Raw genomic sequence first — 20,311 nt, forward strand, 5'->3', positions numbered from 1 at the left:
TTCATTTAGTAAAAGAGTTACTTGGCAATTAATTAATAATAGTAGTGCAAAAACATCTACTACTGCACAGTCTCTGCAAAAGCAATCTATTCACATTTCTCCATTTACTCACCTAAAAATCTGTCTCTTGACTTACAGACCTGAGCACCACTGATCTTTTTCTACGTAAGTGGGCACGCTAGGTGTGCAGTTGTCTTAACGTAGTTTTCTTGTTCTGTATTATCAAAATTTTAAATCAAGACCAGGCAAGTAATAGATTCAGGGGGGTTTTATTAGCTTTCCATGTGAGCATTACAATTTATAATACATCATATCTAGTTTTACCTCTGGAATGAATCTAATTTAGTACATCATGTCATTAGTAAGAACAAGCCTGATAAGTGGGCTAAACTTCCAACTAGCAATTTAATATCCTTCAAACAAGGCAAGCTAGGATGTCAATCACTTTACAGACAGTTAGGCATTGTTTCCCAAAACCAACCCGGCCCCAACTTAAACTAGGAAGCAGATACAATTTAAAGCAGGAACGATTTGTGTTGTCATTCCCCCGCCCCAGCAGACTCTAACCGACAGTTATGAAGAGCGTTTCGCCCCGTTACAGTTTGGGAACCTCTGTTGAGACCACCGGAGTCTGTGGGGATGGCAGGTGGGTGCGAGTCGCCCACGCCCCGCGGCAGCTCCTTACCGGTAGCCGGGCCCAGGCTGGGCATAGCCCTGGGGGCCGAAGGGGGGCCGGGTGCGGGCGTAGGGGTTGGTGGGCCCGCTGGGCGGGGGGGTCATGGTGCTGCCGGGCGGCGGGGTGAAGCCGGGACGCTGGTAGGTGCCGGGCGCTGCCTGGGAGCCTGGGGGGCCGCTGTATGGGGCCGGCTGGGAGGCCTGCGTGGTGTAGGGCTGCGGGGGGAAGCTGCCCCCTGGGTACTGCTGCGGCTGCTGCCCCGGCAGCTGCGGCGGCTGCCCAGCAAAGGCGGTGGCTGGGGCCGGGGTCGCCTGCTGGCTGTAGGCCCCCGGGAACTGCTGCGCTGGCTGCGAAGGGGTTTGCTGCTGACTGTAGCCGGCTGGAAAGGTAAGGAGCATGGTGGTGAGGCACAGGAAGGAACCGCAGGTGCATATAGCCATACATACATCTTTCTTTAAATGACCACGGTGACGGCACAAAATAACGCAGTAAGCACAGAAAAGGCAAACAATAATGAACCGCAAGGGTTCCTGCCTTTCACATGAAAGCACATGGCCTGGTTTGGGTGCACTACAAACAGCAGAACAGCAACAGCAGAAGGAGCAGTATAAAGTAGTTCTCCCACAACTGACAAAAACTTAACAAAAAGACAAACAGGATTTTATCATCGCGTCACATTAAAAGTAAAAAGTCTTCCTTGGCAGGTAAGGCAAAAATTTACCCTTTTTTCCCAACTAAAAAACTAAAACCAAACTCTCATGGAAACATTGTTAAGGCTTCGTACTCTTAGATCATATCTTTGGTTAAATCATATATGTACTCAGATCTTTAAACGTAGAGTTAAATATGAAAGTAGTTGTGCAGAAAAGAACACTTCAGTACAAAACTTCCATTTAAACATGTGCCAAACTTGATTTCTCTGTACAAAACCAGCTTCCAAAAGGATTTTTTTTCTTTTTGAAGACTTTAAAATAACAAAAAGTCCTTTAAGGAAGAAATAGCTACTTTTATCCATCATGAAACACACCTGCAGCTACTTGCAATGAAAATTCTCCATTGACTGGAATCCTGTCAGCATTAAACACCAGATACACAAATTATTAAAAGTACACAGCCCTAAACAGAAAGAGCAAGGATTGAAGAATGCATTGGAGTAAATTTTGAACTCACCTTGAAACCTGGGATCAAAATTTACTCATGAGACGAACCTTGGAAGGGTCCGTTTTCACTACCGTGAGTAAATAAGCACATTCTTGCCTAGTAGATCTACTGGACAGAGTGGGAATGGATCCTGCTCTTGGGGGACATGGGTTTGAAAGGAGATAATACTCACAGGTACAACATCAACAAACAAAACCTTTTTCTGATCAGGCTAATCATGAAATAAGTTAGGGGAAACACACTGGAGCACATTGTGAGGAATTAGGAATGCAGAACTCAAATTGCACTACAAATTCCACAGGAACTTCTCCAGTACAACTGGGGATTAGATCATGGTAAGATATTACTGGTAAGTACTTTTTTTTTCTCCACTCAGTTTTTAAGTCTAAATTAAGTCAGATAGACCCTTTTACTTTCTCAAGTCTAATTTCAGCAGAAGTAACAAGACTGTTGGAAGTCTGTCACTGTCTTCTAATTACAAAAGGGAGATATCTGCAGAGAACAAAGTACCAATTAGAGACTCAAATCAGTCAGCTCTTGTACAGAGCCCAGGAACAAGGGATGAGGCACAAACCTTCAGTTCCAAGTTTTCTAGGGTTCTCATCCAAGATAAATATGGGAGTTTTTTTCATAAGCGCTGCAAATGTTCTCATCTACATCAAAACTGATGCACTTCCACTGTATACATTGTGGAAAAAAAAAAAAAAAAAGCCTTACAAGCTGTGTTCTGAGTCACTTAACAGTATGGGAGTCTTCCGTTTGTTTTAAACAATCTTCATTAAACTAAGGAATGAGATGTGCTTTTTATCATTTTCTAAAGTATTAAACTGGAGATTTGTTAAGGAATCCTGCTATTCTATGTTCATCCCTCTACTTTAGCTGGATTATGATTCCTAGAATATACTATCTATTATTAGATGTCTGCTTCTGCTAAAGTAAATAACTGGAAATTCTGCAGTGGAGTGTATTTTGGGTGTATGCAAAACCTAGCTTTTCTTATTTGCAGCTAAACTGCTAATGCAATTAAATGGTCTGTCAAAAGCAGTAGCACTTTTAGTTGAAGTATCAGTAACATCTATGGCTTAAAACCAAAAAAGCCTATCACTTGAAGTTCCTCCAAAATTTAGTAAATCCTTAGCTCTTACAAACACCTTAACAACAGCTATAATTAGTGATCACACCATTAAATTTTATATGTCAAGATCATCCTAAATGCAAGAAATGGGATCCATCTTTATATGCCTCCAATATTTAAGTAAGCTATATTGGAATGTTCTAGTTACTTGGCTAGAATCCCAGGATTGCAGCCATTAATTAATCCTGAAGACTGTTTATGCTTCAGGTGATCTATTTCACTACTTTTTTTAACCAATGCATTCTACTGATTAATAAATAAGTCTGCTGGGTCACAGTCAAGTAGGGATTGAGATACCCAAGCTCCCACTCTAATACAAATACACACAGCTACAGTGCTTTCTAACTGGTGATTTGTGGATCATGCCATTCTCCACAGGCGCTCAGCACCCTGAGCTGCCACACGTATTCAGGAACCAAAGCTCAGAGGGTCAGGTGCTGAAGGAGACCTCGCACAGCCATGGTGCGGTTTGGGGGAGCTGCTTACCTGGGTACTGCATACCATACTGCTGCTGAGGCTGAGCCTGCGGCTGCTGGGCAGGATAACCGGGCTGTTGGTATTGTTGGTACATCTGGCCTGTGGGGTGAGAACTTGTTTAGTTGAGGCCTAGCACCCGAACTGTATTATAAACACAAGATGGACAACATCCCAACAGTTCAAATTGCAGAAATAAACCCGCAACGTGTGAAAATTTTTCTTAAAAATCTGAAGACAGGGAAGTTTGAGCATGTGTCACGTAATTACCAACTGAAATTAAATTACAGATTTTAGTTTCTGAACCATACCATTCTGAAGACAAAATAAATACTTCTAGTTTGACGTGAGGCTTACTATTTCACATCTTCAAGGGACGTCAGCAGCCATACACCGTTATTAGCACCTACACTGGTGTGTAACAGAGCGATAATCTTTATATGGCTTGATAACTGGTCCAGAACTTACTGTGTAAATTAAAGTATTTCAAAAGTTAAACATGTCTTCAGATTGTCTGTTTATGTTAGGTTTTTAAGACTATTTCTGTACCAAAGTACTGTGAGCAGAGTGGTACATTATTCTGACCACATTTTCTAGACAGGTCATCCCTCTCTTAATATCTGACTTGCTGCAAGCCACGTTTTCTTAACAGACCCAGGGGTGTACTCCCTAAAACAAAAATAAAACCATTCATTCTTAAGGTCAGATATTCCAATTCAATGCTAATTTTCCCTAAGTTTGCTTTTTCCATTTTCTTGGCAAGTAGAGGCAGAATATTTGTTTAGACAACCTATGGGCCCTGCTTAGGTTTTATGCTTCTGCTGTTTTTCATTTTAATAACATTCACAGTCAAAGACCAAAAATAATTATCTGTCAAGCTAAAGCTTAGCTAAACTGGAGCAAACTTGGAAACTTTACTACTATGAAGTGTTACTGTACTATTATTCATTCTGTAAAGATCAACAGACTGTATAACTGTAAACTGTATCTTCTGAATTGCACCAAGACAGTAAAAAACAGCTCTGCTCCAAGTCCTCCCACATCCCTGAGAGTGCTGCTTTAACAGAACTCCCTACTTCCTTTTAACTCTGCCTTACTTGCAGCTGAACCAATGACATTTTATATTCCCACTAACCATTCACATTTGTATTTGGTACGCAATTATCATGAGATGAAAAGAGTACTGAGCACAAGGGCTGAAGAGAATTTAAGCCTGTTGTCTTGATAACTAAAGAAAAAATCCACAGAAACAATAACCAAAAAAAAAACAGCTTCTAATTTTTAAAGCCAGATGTTGCAAGCTCTGGGAGGACCAGTAGAAGGCGGCCTGTCTCAGGTAATTGCCTATAAACTAACAGAGAGACCACACTGGCACCTGCTGGAGACGCCAGGTAACACTATGTTTCAAAGGAAAGTCCCTGAGCACTTTATACGACATAGTTTATGAAAAAAATTTGGAAGCTGATAACCACATACATTACCAAGTTTTGGTACGTGACTGCTATTTGCCATATGTATACAATGGACAGTGTTAAGTGCTCCCCACTACTATCTCTAATGATCAAAGCGTAATACTGACTTCCAATCTCTTCCCAAGAACTGAACCAACCTAATTTTATTCAGGGTAAAGAAAATTTAGTAATAAAGTATTTCAGTGCAATAATAAAAAAATGCATAAACTACAGACTAAAAACCTTCATTATTTGCACAGTTGTATTTTTACATACAGAAAAAAAAGGACTTGGGCAAAGGTATAACACAGTTTTGTGGTTTTTGTTGTTTTTAAATCATTATACTTACTTTGACTCAAAGTTAGAAAAATTATTAAATCTACTCTGATACATGAACTTAGACAATTTCTTTCCTAAGATGAGTTTTGCTGAAATAAGTACTTTTTTTTTTATGTGGCCCAGCAACTATGGCGCAGTTTCACTGCTTCTTTCTTCACTAGGAAGTAATTTTTCCTTCCCTTGAGTTAGCAGCGATTCAGGATTCCAACCTACTGCTGCTAGTGCCTTTACAAGTTTCACTTCACTGTTTCAGATCTAGTTTGACATCAACACTTAAAAAAATCTCATGACTTATTTCATTAAAGAATAAAAGGTGAAACTCATAAAAACAAGTTCAGTAGCTGAGAAAAAAATATCTTGAATATTAAGTTTTCTGGCTGCTGACAGAAGAACCTGAAGCATTGTTTTCCACTTTTAGGCATATCAGACACCAAACAGTTATTGCAGCTTTAACCTATGAAGATGACTCTTCTTGTCTTATTTATATCACTTTAAAATTCTAAGGGAACTAAGCATTAAAAGCTGCAAGCAACAAAATAAGTGTTTTTATATGCTCCACTTCAACCAATGGCTTTCACGTTTGCTTAAAGATATACCTAACTACAGGTTGCTCAAATCCTCTACTCGATAAACTTCAGCCAAGGTATTTCAAGTGACTGTGACTCTGATCACCATCACCAATGCCTCTTACATGTGCCTCTGCATTAAATCAGTAAAGGAAGTAGCAAAGGGAAACAACTGTATAATGTACTTTGTATGGAGGTACAGGTACCAAAGCAAGCCATTCTTCAGAGAGTTTTGTCCAGAACTGTGCAGGTCTGTGTTCTTAGAAAACTTCAGCTGAAAACAATGCCCAAATGTAGCAAACATCTGAATAGGTTTATTTCTAGAAGTCAACATGTAAGGGGGCATAGTCCAAAGAAATCTAAATACCTGAATCAAGCCCTTAAGCTTCACAGGAGAGCCAATTTAAGCTCTCAGAAGTTCTGCAGGAAAATTTCAATGCATACACGATTGTTTAAGATTTCACCTGGCTAACACAGAGCCATGCATACAATAATAATATCATAATGGCTCTGTTTTGTTAGATAGAAATGATCAGTAAACAACACTTTTAACTCATACTAGACAAGCCAGAAAACTGTTGGCTAAGTGAAAGCAACTACAAACATTCCTTGACACAACACACGGGATACCATCTAAGATGATCTGATAGCTTTACAGTGCAGCATATTATAAATTTACTTTACAGGAAAATGAGCATGGATGCAAGTAGAAAATAGTGCCATGAAGCTCCTACTCATTTACATCACCTACCCTTTTAAATAAAGGTACTGCTCCATCTGCCGTTTATACATTGAATGGCATATGGGAGAAAAGAAGAATTTCTGCCTGGTGGGACAGATCAATTCGTAGTTTGGTATCGACTTCGGGTCTGCTAATTCGAAGTGGTAGCTACTGACTATGCAGATTCAGACATCATCATCTATGTCTAAAATAGCAGAAAAAGGTGCTACTCACCTTCCACCTGACCTGTCTGTGGCTGTGTTCCAGGGTACGCTGGCTGCTGTGGCTGAACACCAGGGGGGTGGGCAGCAGAAGAGGAGGAAGCGATGCTATCCGGTGTTCCCGATCGCTCTTCTGCAGGGGCACTGGGTGGTCCTAGAGGAGCAAGAGCAAAACACGTTAAATGAAATGAACGGGGAGTTTGAAATAAGCAGTCTAATACAAGTCCATTCCCTTGCAAAGGGTTCAACATTTTTTTCCAGTTTTCCATAGATATACATCTGAGAGTGTCAGGCCTGGCCTAAAACGAATATATTTGCACATCTCATATCTCCCTCTAAAATATTTCGGGGGGGGTTCCCACCTGTCTCTAGGTCAGTTACTCAAATTTCACGCTTCAGAGAATGTGACCCATTTTGGGGATAAAGCCCTCCACAACAAGTTGTTTTTCTGCAGCTTCAAGCCTTGCACACATGCACTGAAGACTTGCTACATTTGGATAAAATACACACCTAACGTACCTATCTTCTTCACCTGGAACAAAGGCGCAAAGCTGCAGGAAATTATTCAAATGCAGTAGTGTATAGTTCATATGGGCCTGGGCAATGAAGGGCTTTACCAACAGTCACACAGCATTTGCACACCCAGACAGGATATGGTAGGTTTCAGCCTGAAAGCAATAGCCTTCCTTGATAATTCTGTAACTATTCCAGATACTGAGTAGCACCCAAAGAAAGCATGGAGACAGAGATTTCAGTTTTTATTTAAGTTAATGAGAAGTTCTAAGATAGGCACACGAACAGGTACAGTATACTATAATTAAATACAAAATATTTTTCTAGAAACAAGGGAGCTTAAACCCCTATCTTTCCAGCTCTTAGCTTTATCAGTACAATGCATGAGACACTACTTTCAAAGTTAAGCAAAAGTATTAGAATTTCTGCAAATTCACCTTTTTTTTTTTTTTTTTTAAGTATTTATGCAATATAAATATGCATGCACCAAACGTGTATTTTCATGTTACCCTTACTAGGGGAAAAATGAATTAAAGCTGCCCGCTTCTGGTTTTCGCTTTAAAGCTACAACCCTGCAGTTATATGTAGAAACGTGATTTCTCTTGTCTTGCTTAAATGGTCCTTTGTGAAGTTCATTGTGCATTCAAAGCATGGTCAAGTCAGTTCAGTCTATCAAAAGAATTAAAGAGACACGTAGACCTTACAGTATCACTGATGCAATGATGAAAGCATTAACTGACTGTGAAGCTTTGTAAAAAAAAAAAAGACAAAAACACACTCCTTCAAATACTAACTCCAATTTCCAGCTAGTTGTACTTCTCAGCCTTCTCTAACACTTCATTGTTCATAAATAGTTCATTTTAAGTTTCCACATACCATCAAACCTTTAGCTAGCTTGTGAAATAACCATGCTGTGATATACCCAAAACATTCCATGCAGGACGAGATCACTTAAAACCATATTAAATCATATAAACACCACATAAAACTTGGTCTACAATCAAGTGTACATAGCAAACCCTGTCAACAACAGTTTTAGGTAACAAGGCTCTATTAAAGTTTGACAGACTCAAGCAGATTTCGTGAAAAAATATATTCTGTATATTCTTCATCGCACTCCCTATTACATCCTATATTTCTTTTATAATTTCAGTCATCCTAAGTTGACTGTATTCATTTAAACAGTTCATACTAAAATGTTTAGCATTCTACTATGAGTCATTACTAGTACTAACAGTCATACAGTTAGTTCTTCAGGATAAACATAATTCTGACAAGTAGGTTATTCCTTTCTATTAAGAGTAAAAAAAAGTTGACACTATTTACTTTTGAAATGCAAAAAAGAAAAGGCAGGGTTACACCAAACATTCTGACTGACCCAAAGAGCAGAAACACAAGCCAAGAATCTAAGCTGAACTGCGAGATCAAACCTTAAGGTAGAGGAGTGGGTCCTGTTTTTCATCACTGGCAGATACCCTTTAAGTTACTCTACAAGAGTTATTTTAGTAGTAGCTCTGAATAATTCAAATAAAAAAAAATATTAAGCTATTTTCTGCTCCAAGCTAGAACACCAAGCTACAACTAACAGCCACATTTCAAAATTTTGTATACAAAACTTAGCAAACCCAGTTACAACACCTTAACGTATCCCATTTTAGAGTTCTGAAAATAGCCAACACAGAACACAGCTTAATACACCTAAAATACAAGTGCTTTATTGCCTTTGATTACGCAAATCTTGATTTGTCAACAGGTTTTGCTTGCGTTTTTGTGAGATGTGTTCTTACCTGACACCTGATCATCTGTCAAGCCAAATGCTGACATGACATTCTTGCTGATTTCATCCTGGTTTTTTAGCGGATCAAATGCAGACATGCTTGCTGCTATAACTTGAGTAGATGGCTTAACATTAGCATCAGCAGCAGCAGGTTTTTCTTCCCTCCCATCTACAGCATCTACAAAGGAAAATGCCCTGTTATTAATTCTTGAGAATTCAAAAAAGAAAAAAAAAATGTACATACATATTGTCCTACATCAACTTTGAAAATGCATAGTTTCAAAAAAAAAACCTGTTTTAACTGTTGAAATGCTTGTGTTGCACTCTATGATCATCACTCTAGCCTCCTTACAAATGGGTTATAACCCAAATGCTCAGTATTCCACTGAAATTAATAACTGCTTATATTGTAGGACCAGGGGTTGGCTTTATTGGTTTTGTTGTAATAACAAAAGCAATGTTTCCTAAAAAAAAGAAAAGGCTGGAGCTGCTGGCTTTCCTCTTCACTCGGAACACTGCACTCCGTCACTTTGTCATTATTTTCTGTGTCCAATCTTACCCAAAAATCTGTAGTTAAGCACAGAGGTATACTTTTTACAGTACAATGACCCTAAGCTAGGAGAACACTCTCAAAACTGGGAGAAAATGAGTTCCTTCCCCATTTTGCCCTCCCCTATAATCCTTTCCCACCCCTATTCTGCACCCTTGTGCTGCTTACCCTGAGACAGCTCTGATGCTGGTCTGAGCTCAAAATGTGTGGATTCAATTTCCTAACCTGGCAAAAGAAGTAAATATAATTTTTGCTGAATTAGCTTTTTACTGTTCTAGTGAATCAAACTTGCTTAGCAACATGACAAGATAAGCACCAGAGCTAGCCCAAAGTAAGCAGTGTGAGCGCTCAGCTGGGAGCAAGATCTTCCCTCATCAGCAACAGACTATTAATTCAGCTCAAAGCCTGATCAAAACATTGTCCAGGCTCACAAGCATTAGTTACAGGGTTTTCATATGCTGCAACAAAAATTGTACTTCTGTTATTTCTAAGTTAACTTACTGCTTTACTCCAAATAATCTGAACATGGATTCTGCCTCTGATATAACTGAAGCATTAAAAACTGAGCAACAATCAAGAATGATCACAACCAATACTCAAGACTCCATCTTTCACTTGGTTAAACAGCACACGACTATGCAATTCAAGCCAGACAATTCTTTGCCAGGCTGCCTACCACTTTCAGGCAGATTAGTGGAAACCCCAGGTTCAGCTGGTGGTTCTAGACAGTCCAGCAAGCGATTGACTTTATTGCGAAGTTCTATCAGCTCTCGACGCAGGTATTTCACCTGATTAGATTCTAGGGGTCTTGGTTGTCCATTAACTGCAAAACAACAATTAGATACATTTAAGACTGTAGTAACATTTTGATATCCAGTTTAATGCTGAAAAAAACATATATTCCCAACTTTTATTTCCGTGTAGTATCACCATCCTTTGTGGAGTTTGGAGTGACACACAGTGAGTCAACAGAGACCAAATTCATTCTGGAGCTTACTGTTCCTTTAATATAATCTCATTTCAGCATAACTAAGATTACCAAGTACCAGAACTGCAGAGTAATTTTTGCAGAAAGTTTCTGCATCGTTTGCTCAATTTCCATGAATATACCCTGAACAATGCAAGTATCGTGCTTCGCTATGGAAATCTGTTCCATTAGACAGTGCCTCTACAACTAAGGCAGCACACACACCACTCCTGCCATTCATCAGTAGGGTCAGACTCTGGGTTAAAAGCTGCTTGCTGTTCCTTGGAACTATGTACTAAATTACCAATAGCATCTTGATAATAAAGAATAATTCTACTCAAAGGCAAAAGGATAAATGTTAAAATCTATTAAGCTAGAAGCAATTGATGTTATTTCTTAATAGCACACTAGCAACAGTGCAAGTTTATCACCATTTAAAATTTCTCACACACCTGTGAAGAAAACCCCACAAATGCTAAAGTGGAAGATAATGTTACAGAACAGCAATTGACTGTATACATTTGTATGTCAAATAATTTAAGCAATCTTATAAAAAGACAGTTTCAATTTCCTCTAAGTTCAGATATCACATGAAACAGCAAGAGAGAAAATAGATGTCGTATTAATGTAGCATTTTTAACTTACTGATTTCATTCTACCAAGGTGAAAAAGTTATTAGTATCTTCCAGTGAACCTCACTGCCTGAATTTGTAAAAAGGTTATTAAAAAAAAAAAACAGATGAAACATCTTCTATACTTACCAAACAATGTCAGCTTAAGTATCCTACTGCACTGAATTGCAAAGGAAAGATCTGAGCTATCAAAAATTGTTATAAGATCTCCATCTGAAAAGAACACAAAAAAGCAAACCTATTAACTACCAATCTTCACACTATGGCAGAAAGTGTTACTTCATCACTAAAGAATAACTCTCTGTACTTGATTCTGAAGCTACTAAAAAAAAGTTACCAATCAACACTATCACAAAAATGGCACCAAACTGGTACTTATTATATGTATGAGGAGAAAACTGAAGGCGCAGAAGTAGAAAACGGAGGTTTTGCTCTCTCATTAGTGAGGCTTAGCTCTCTGTTTCCCTGTGCTACAATCAATTAGAATCATTTACTGTTGATTAAAAAGCATCTGCAGAAACTTGGGTAGAATTATTTACAGAATACAAAACACTGATCAAGAAAAATGAAGTCCACAAAAAACATTTCTGTAAAATATTATTACAACAAAGCAACAAATCAGACTTGTGCATAACACAACACAAAAATGCTTATTATTTTGATGTAAGGATCAGCGCACAGGGAAAGTATTCACAGAAGTTAAGACAGAATTATGACTGGCTTCAAAAGATAGCCTTCTGACATTAACCCTTTGAAAGGGAAGTTCCATACAGCTCATCATTCTTTGGTATCTGCATACAGGATGAAACATGATAGCTAAGAATTCACAAAGACCAGCATGAGAAAGAATGATGCTGCCAGTTAAAACTATACACCTATTTCAAGTGGCTCCAGAACTCTGCTGTTCACAAACCGTTCCTAAAAAACGACAAGAGTGTTTACTGTGATTTATATGAATTTACTGCTGGCACTCATTGTTTTTGTCCTCAGGCACTGGGTTTTACTACATATTCAAGAACCTTCAGCAGGACAAATACGCATAGTAGACCAATCTCCTTAGTTCAGAAGCTTGAAAGATGCCCAGTTTGAAAATAAAACACACCTCTGTGAGGCAGTTATCACACTGAGACTTCTTTGCCCTGGTAATTAATAAAAGCATCACATAGCCTAAGATAATTTAGGAATACACTTCTGATGATCTTAGGCCACAAATCCAGAGACCGAAGGATTGGGATTTAAAGCTTCCTGGCCTCTCCAATCAACTATCCAAGTTTGAAAAACCATAATTTATTAGATTTAAGGATTATGAGAGTTTGATAAAGATATGACAAAGCCACAATTTTTACAGAGATTTTAAGTGGAAAATCCCATATCCAGGCCTGAGTGTCACTAGCTTCATGTTACAGAAACAAGAAACAAAGACAGGAGGGGGTAGATGAGGCATTCTTACAAATACTTAAAGAATGTGCACATGTATTCTGAGAGTACCCAGATCAGGGACATAAAATTATGAAATCATTATAGCCACTTAAAAAAAATCTGCTCATAAAAGATGAAGACAAGAATTCCTCCAGGTTTGGAGGGATAAATACAACTGAAATAGCTATACAGTATATATACCAACCCTTCTAATGACTGAAACACATTTAAATAAGAATCTTAGCTTAACTGAAACAAAGTCAAGAATACCACAATCTTCATAGGACAATCAAATTTAGTCCCCAGTTCTGTTAACTTTTTCCCTAATCACTGCAATTTCCTCTGATATTAATATTGTTTAAATGTTTTAGTAGCAATCATCATCTAGGATAATAAATTCATGTCACAGCAGAGAATTAGTACATTCTGAGACAGAGAAAACTAAATTAAAAGCATGAAGCCTGTAGGCTGTGAAAGACAACCAAAGAATGAAACAGTAATTGCAGTCTCCATCATACACATTTATCATCTTAAAAAAACAAACCAGCAAACACAAAAATGGACAATTATACTTAAAGAACAGGTAAGAATGTAAAAAAAAAAAAAAAAAAAAGGGGGACTGGAAGCTTTAACCTAATGAAAAAGCATTCATAAATTTTACCTTTCCCTTTCCAGAAAGGAAAATAAATCTTTTATTTGATAAGAGGAAAAACAAAACCACTGCAAATCCACTGAGCTCTCCCCTACTAGAGGTCAAGATCCCAAAAAAATAGCTCTTCATTACATATCGATTTTGATGAGAAGCAGTCTCTCTCAAATCTTTATAAACCTGAAAAACTGCCTCAGAGTCATTCAAAGTGAAATTTTCTTGCCTAGACACATGAGCAAAGGTTACTTGACATTTTAGGTACCACAGACAGTGCTCCTAGTGCCACTGAGAAATATGAACCTGCATGCTTCAGTAATGTAGCACGTTCACTGTACACCAGCATAATTATTGCAGTCTTTGATCTGAGTAAGAGGCTTTGGATTCTATTGTTCTATCCAGAGTTTGATGTTTATATAATGAATACCATCCCTCTCTCCCAAATTGATTAACTTACACACTGACATTCAAAGAGAAAAAACCCCTGAGAACCACAACAATCATTCCATACGTCTCAAACAATGCATTTTTCATACCGTGGAAATGAGGAAAAATTACTTTTAATAAATATTTCAGATTAGGTTAATTTTTTTTCTCATCTTTACTGACAGAGCAAAACAATCAAGAATTACTACCATATAAAATAAAGTCTTAAAAGAGTTTCTGTTAAATCATACATATTAATTCACTTCTCGCCTTCAAACCCTCTCTACCACTGATAGCACACAAAAAATTGAGTGAATGAATAGACAGCAGAACAATCTGCAATAGCATCAGCTTCCTGCAACAGGAAAAAGTGAACTTTCAGATAGCTGCTATTTCAGAAACACTGGAGGAAATAATATGCTAAGACAGCACGCATAATCACAGAAGATAGAGCTTGTACTGATTGAATCAAATGATTTCAAAAGAAATCATCTGCATTTGCCAACAGTATTTTGGACAATTTTGAAGAGGTAAGTTTTGCAATTTCTGTCCTCAGATAAATCACATCAGAGCAACAGTAGTAATTAAACCTCAACAGTAGAAATTAAACCTTACCTTCATCTTTATACTTTATTGTGACTTCATCATTGCTGAGAAGTTTTCCTCTAAAAACTCTTTGCATCATTAGCACTAACTCATCATAGGTGATATCCTCATTGTGGATAGGAATTCTCCTAATATCTTCGCCCAGCTGAGCTTTGATGATCAGCTTCCCACTTAAGTCCAGCTGCCCATTCATGGTGGCTCCCTTATTACCTACAGACCTGTTAGCAACAAAACATTAAAAACATGTTTTAGAAAACTAAACTGTTAATTATTTTGTGTGTCTAATTGAAAGTTCTGGAGCTTTCAATCTTTTGAAAGCAACACGGTTAGGAAGCTCTCTGGAGCACCTCTCTCAGACACATTCTACAACACACTAATTTCACAAACAATAAAGTGAACTGTACTTTAACTAAGCTCATGCGCAAAGCAGAATTCTGGAATATCAGATTCCACATTAACAGTTACCACAGTTCCCAGCACTTGTAATTTAAAGACGTTTTATAAATCAGATAGCTTGTAAATGTGTGTGACAAATAGGAATTCCAACCTTGGTTGATTTTTTTGTTTGTTTTGTAAGATAATCAGCTGTAATGGAAAAAAAAAGCAGAACAGGAACTAGTGTCCCAAAAGCAAATCCTAGGGATACACATATACATCTCTCTTGAGGAAAGTGAAATTATAGCAAAAGTTCATAGCTTTACAATATTATATTGGTTACATTCATTATTGCCTTACTACATTTTTGTATCCCATAATTATGATAACGCAAAGGGCTGTTTTTTCCCTTTTAAGAAAGGACTGCTAGAACAAAATATCATATTTCAAAGACTATATGCAGTAAGGTGGTTTTATTAAGAGAATCAAGTTGAATTAAAGAGAATCAGGTTGTGAAACCCATCTTTAAGAAGGGTCGTAAGGAGGACCCAGGGAACTACAGGCCTGTCAGCCTGACCTCGGCACCAGGAAATGCGATGGAACAGGTCATCTTGAGTGCAATCACACAATATATGTGGAACTACCGGGGGATCAGGCCCAGCCAGCATGGCTTCATGAAGGGCAAGTCCTGCCTGACCAATCTCATCTCCTTCTACAACCGGGTGACCGGCCTGGTGGATGAGGGAAAGCCTGTTGACATAGTCTACCTAGAGATCAGCAAGGCCTTTGACACAGTCTCCCACCGTATTCTCCTGGAGAAGCTGGCAGCCCATGGCTTGGACAGGTACACGCTTTGCTGGGTTAAAAACTGGCTGGATGACCAGGCCCAGAGAGTGGTGGTGAACGAAGTGAAACCCAGCTTGCAACCGGTCACCAGTGGTGTTCCCCAGGGTGCAGTGTTGGGACCCATTCTCTTTAATAACTTTATTGATGATTTGGATGAGGCAATTGAGTGCACCCTCAGTAAGTTCACAGATGACACCAAGCTGGGGGGAAGTGTCGATCTGCTGGAGGGCAGGAAGGCCCTGCAGAGGGACCTGGACAGGATGGGTCGATGGGCAGAGGCCAATGGGATGAAGTTCAACACGGCTGAGTGATGGGTCCTGCACTTTGGCCACAACAACCCCATGCAGCGCTACGGGCATGGGGCAGAGTGCCTAGAAAGCTGCGCAGAGGAAAATGATCTGGGGGTGCTGACTGATGCCTGCCTGAACAGGAGCCGGCAGTGTGCCCAGGTGGCCAAGAAGGCCAACAGCATCCTGGCTTGTATCAGGAATAGTGCAGCCAGCAGGACCAGGGAGGTGATCGTCCCCCTGTACTCTGCTCTGATAAGGCCGCACCTCGAGTGCTGTGTTCAGCTTTGAGCCCCTCACTACAAGAAGGACATCGAGGACCTGGAGCATGCCCAGAGAAGGGCTACGAGGCTGTTGAAGGGCCTGGAACATGAGTCCTGCGAGGAGCGGCTGAGGGAACTGGGGTTGTTTAGTCTGGAGAAGAGGAGGCTCCGGGGAGACCTTATTGCTCTTCTCGGCTTCTTCTCGCAGATAACTAGTGATAAGACTGGAGGGAATGGCCTCAAGTTGTACCAGGGGAGGTTTAGGTTGGAAATGAGGAGGCATTTCTTCTCAGAAAGCATAGTCAGGCATTGGAACGGGTTGCCCAGGGAGGTGGTGGAGTCACCGTCCCTGGGGGTGTTCAAGGCAAGGTTGGACCTGGTGCTTAGGAACATGGTCTAACGGGTGACATTGGTGGCAGGGGTATGGTTGGACCAGATGATCTTGGAGGTCTTTTCTAACCTTAATGACTCTAGGAATTGTGCATCATTTCATATATAAACAAAAAAAATAAGATCTGCACATCGGTTTTATTATATACATGATCAGAATATGTTGAGGGTTCCTCCCCAGAAAACAAGACAGAAAATCTATCTGGTTTTTAAATTTTATCCAAGATACTTTAACCAAGAATTCCTATTTTAAAAAAAGCTGCTCATTAAGCCACACATTAGCTACTCGTTAGGCTCAGAGCCTCCAAGTTGTTACACAGCATACAAGGCCAAAACAGCTGGCCACTTTTTGATGCTTTAAGAGAAGTAGACAACTACTTCAACTTAAAAGGAAATGCAACAAAGCCATCTTGCGTCCAAGAGGCACATAGCATACACTGAAAAGTCACATCTTTCATTCTTCATATATGACAGTTTAAAAATTACCACTTGAATGAGACACCTCTCGTTAAAAACCACAAAGGGCTTACATTTAAAGAAAAAATAGAAACTAGAGAAGTTACCAAGCAGATGAATGAAAAAAACTACATCGCTAGTCAGATATCCCCATCACTCTTCACTGTTTTGGACAAGACCAAAACAACAGCTCTAGAATGAGGAGAAATTAAAGAAGCAGTTATCTTTACATCTAGGGTACAAATACTGGAGAGCTTAGGAGCACAAAGACCTACACATCAAAACTGACATTTCCAAAACTGCATGCTGGCAAGCACGTTGTTCTTTTTCCTGTGCAAAAAGAAGTATCGATAGTGATATGCAAATATTTCTCCCTTAGCTTTAAGGATACTATAACACAGTGCTTTATGAGAAAATTGAATTTTGCTTTGGTCAGTCAATTTTTAAAGCACTACATTAAAATTACTTCTCTCCTACCAGAGATACAAGATACTGAGCTAAAGCCATACCTTGATGTATCTATATATATATGTAGGCCTACTATTTCAAGGGCAATGTTCTGCTTTAAAAAGATGTAGTATGATGCTATCTCTGGATTGCAGCTCAGTTTCTAGTCTTCGGTAATTAAGTTAATGTAAAGCAAACGCTTCATCCAAATCCCTTTGTTTAGCCCAGCTGACATCCCAAAGAAGAAACAAGCAACTACCAAACAAAACTCATTCTCCTAGTGGGATGTAACAGGAGGTAGGTGGATACAGAGAAATTCAGTCCAACTGCAGAAAAAGAGACCTGCAATCCACACAGCAAGGTAGCAGATGAAACACTCTGATGAAATGGTGAAGTTCATAATATTGTTAATGTTTGCTAATCATGTCTCCTGAGTCTTGCCTGCAGGTGCATCAACTCAGTCTAGTCGTTTCAGTTCTATTTTGTTTCAGTAGAAGTTGATTGTAAAAACATAGTTTTTTTGCAGAAGGCTTTAAAAAAGTTAAGTATTTAAAAAAATAGCATCCATATACAGGTCTTCTTTCACATCCTTCCCAAAACCATATATTTATCATTACCTTGTCTGTCTTACTGATGCTGGATTATTGGTCAAATTTCCCACCTCACTTCAGGACAGAGTTAGGATAAGCCGCCATGCACTATCAGTGGCAGAAAACAGGAAGCTGCATCAGAAAGAAAAAAAAATACGTTTATTTACTGTCAGACTTCCTTACAGTTATACACTTCACATTAATCTTTTACTACAGAACACTTTAACAAACAAACCCAATTTAAAAAAGTTACTATGTTATCCCTAATGTAACAATCATACACTTCTGAGTATTGTGGAGTTTGAGGTTCAGCTAAAATAGATCTTGAACAAGAGTTTTAATTTCATAATAAAAAAATAGAGAACTAAACAAACTTACTCCAATTTCATGTAGGAGTTCTTAACAGTAACATGCTCCTTTCCAGGACAGCAATCTTCCCCAGCTGTCTGAAAGTACTCATCCATACAGCCTCCATCTTGAAACCACAGGTTAGGTTAAAGAAACTAGACTTGGATCGATTTAGCACTATAAAAACCTACAACTCCATCTCCTAGTTTAAGGCCGACACCTCTGTGGCATTAAGTAGTGTATCTTCCAGAGAGCATTAGGACTGACTACCAGCAGTAACAGAGAAGGAATTCTTCTTTGCCACAGCAAGAACCACCAAACTGTGCAAGAAGGAAATGCAGTCAGAAATACGCAGCATTTAAAAATATGATCTGCCCTGAATTTAGCTTCAGATTCCATGTTTTTCTGCTGGAAAGCCTGCAATGAGCTGCCTGAAATGTACGTAGGCCATGTGTTTATCACACAGGTGTTTGTCGTCCAGAGCTACAAGACCCTGATTTATCACAGAAAACAACCCAATGTACAACACAACTCCCTCCCAGATGGTGAGTGTACTCTACTCTGTATTTTTCTCCTTCTCCCTCATGTACACGTGGTTAATCTCAAACATTCGCGATCTGACTTTTACATGATTTGTTGCTAACCAGCAGAGAAAAGGAAGTTCCTCTCAGCCACACAATACTGGGCTTCCCAGCTCTCCTCTTTCAACTCAAGATGGAAAAACCAGAATGGACAGGCATGAGGAACACAGGATTGAAGCAGCATGCAAGTAAGTCCCAGAAAAGGGACAAAGCCCCTCCCCAGGTCTCACTCACTCCCAACAGGAGAGGGTACGGCGCTGTGACACACGGAGCAGGTGAGCAGGAAGAGACTACCTTTCTGTCTCCTGACTCACACTTCAAGAACCGAGTAACCCACAGAGAGGGTGCTGCTCTTCACCTGATCTTACTGCAGCTCCAGGTACAGCTTCCAAACGAGGGACAAATCAATGGCCAAATCAGGAATGCAGAAAACACAGCTAAAATTGGCTGAACTCGGAGTTCACTTAGCTTGCCTCCCGTGTTGTTTAAACAGGACAGCTGGGGACTGGTTATGGCACTACGGTGTAATTTACATGGAAACTGACGATGCTAAGAACAGAACCTCATTGCTCCTTCCTCACACACATTTTGGCGGACACCCTTGAGCTGCCCTGGCCTTCGGAAGGCATCATTTGTTTCTTTGTGCAAGGAAGCTGGCTACTCTACCATCCTCACAGAATTATATCGTCCTAATCACCAACCTTACACCCAGAAATCCACCGCACGCCTATCAAAGAACAAGAAAAGATACTGGGAAGGCATCTAAACACGCTTTTTTTTGTATAACCCTTCTCCTCTCCGCCTGAAGGGGCCCAGGGTTAAAGAGGCAGACTCTCAAGGCCGCAATCTGCTCGCGAGCATTACGGAAAGCCGGGTGAAGCGTTCTGCTCGTTGAATCACGCAGCGCCCGACCCCTTCCTCAACCGGGCTGACACAGCCAGGCGGCTCCCCCACTCGAGGCCATTTTCCACAGACGACACCCCGAGCGCACGCTAATACGCCTTTTAACAGATCCCATCGTGTCCTTTAAATTCTTGGAGAGGGTGAAGGGGAAAATAAAAAAACAAACAACCGCCTTTGGCGTTTTCCCGGTTCAGGAAACCCGCTCTCCCTAGGAACCACGGTGCCACCCCCCTGCCCTCCCCGGGTACCACAGCTCCCAGCCCTCAACCCCCACCGCCCAGCTTTGGGGGCCGGGGGCTCACAAAGGGCTCCCCCGGCCGCCCCCCCGTCCCCTCGGCCGCCCCCCGCTCTCTTACCGCGCCGGAGGAGCCCCTCGAGGCTGCCAGGGCCCGGCCGGGGCCACGCCGCCGCCGTACGTGGCACAGGGAGCGGCGGGGCCGGCGGCAGGGAGGGACGGAGGGAGCCGCGGCCGGGCCTGCGCATGGCGCCCGCATGCGCGCTGCGGGCAGGGCCTCCGAGGGGCAGGGCTGAGCGAGGCCGGCTGG

The 20,311-nt window shown here is 40.3% G+C and overlaps 1 protein-coding gene across 1 annotated transcript; it reads right to left on the reverse strand.

The window, feature by feature from the left end:
• Positions 1–253: 253 nt before the first annotated feature.
• Positions 254–20,279, reverse strand: TFG (trafficking from ER to golgi regulator). The gene is made up of 9 exons (XM_083821464.1): positions 20,123–20,279; positions 17,962–18,066; positions 14,290–14,498; positions 11,313–11,396; positions 10,261–10,407; positions 9,045–9,212; positions 6,758–6,898; positions 3,459–3,548; positions 254–1,055 (listed from the first exon to the last, which is right to left on the reverse strand). The coding sequence occupies exons 3-9, from the start codon at positions 14,471–14,473 to the stop codon at positions 682–684; spliced, it is 1,188 nt and encodes a 395-aa protein (XP_083677590.1). The 5' UTR covers positions 14,474–14,498; positions 17,962–18,066; positions 20,123–20,279; the 3' UTR covers positions 254–681.
• Positions 20,280–20,311: the final 32 nt, after the last annotated feature.

The sequence above is a fragment of the Anser anser genome (assembly GCF_964211835.1).
Source record: "Anser anser genome assembly, chromosome: 1".
NCBI classification, from domain to species: domain Eukaryota; kingdom Metazoa; phylum Chordata; class Aves; order Anseriformes; family Anatidae; genus Anser; species Anser anser.

Bases quoted from the DNA above. Each gene is read 5' to 3' on its own strand.
- TFG (XM_083821464.1), bottom strand. From the start codon at position 14,473: ATGAATGGGCAGCTGGACTTAAGTGGGAAGCTGATCATCAAAGCTCAG. The intron at 11,397-14,289 runs GTAAGGTTTAAT...TGTTCTTTTCAG, and splicing joins AATAAAGTATAAAGATGAAG to ATGGAGATCTTATAACAATT. The intron at 6,899-9,044 runs GTAAGAACACAT...TTGCTCCTCTAG, and splicing joins GACAGATGATCAGGTGTCAG to GACCACCCAGTGCCCCTGCA.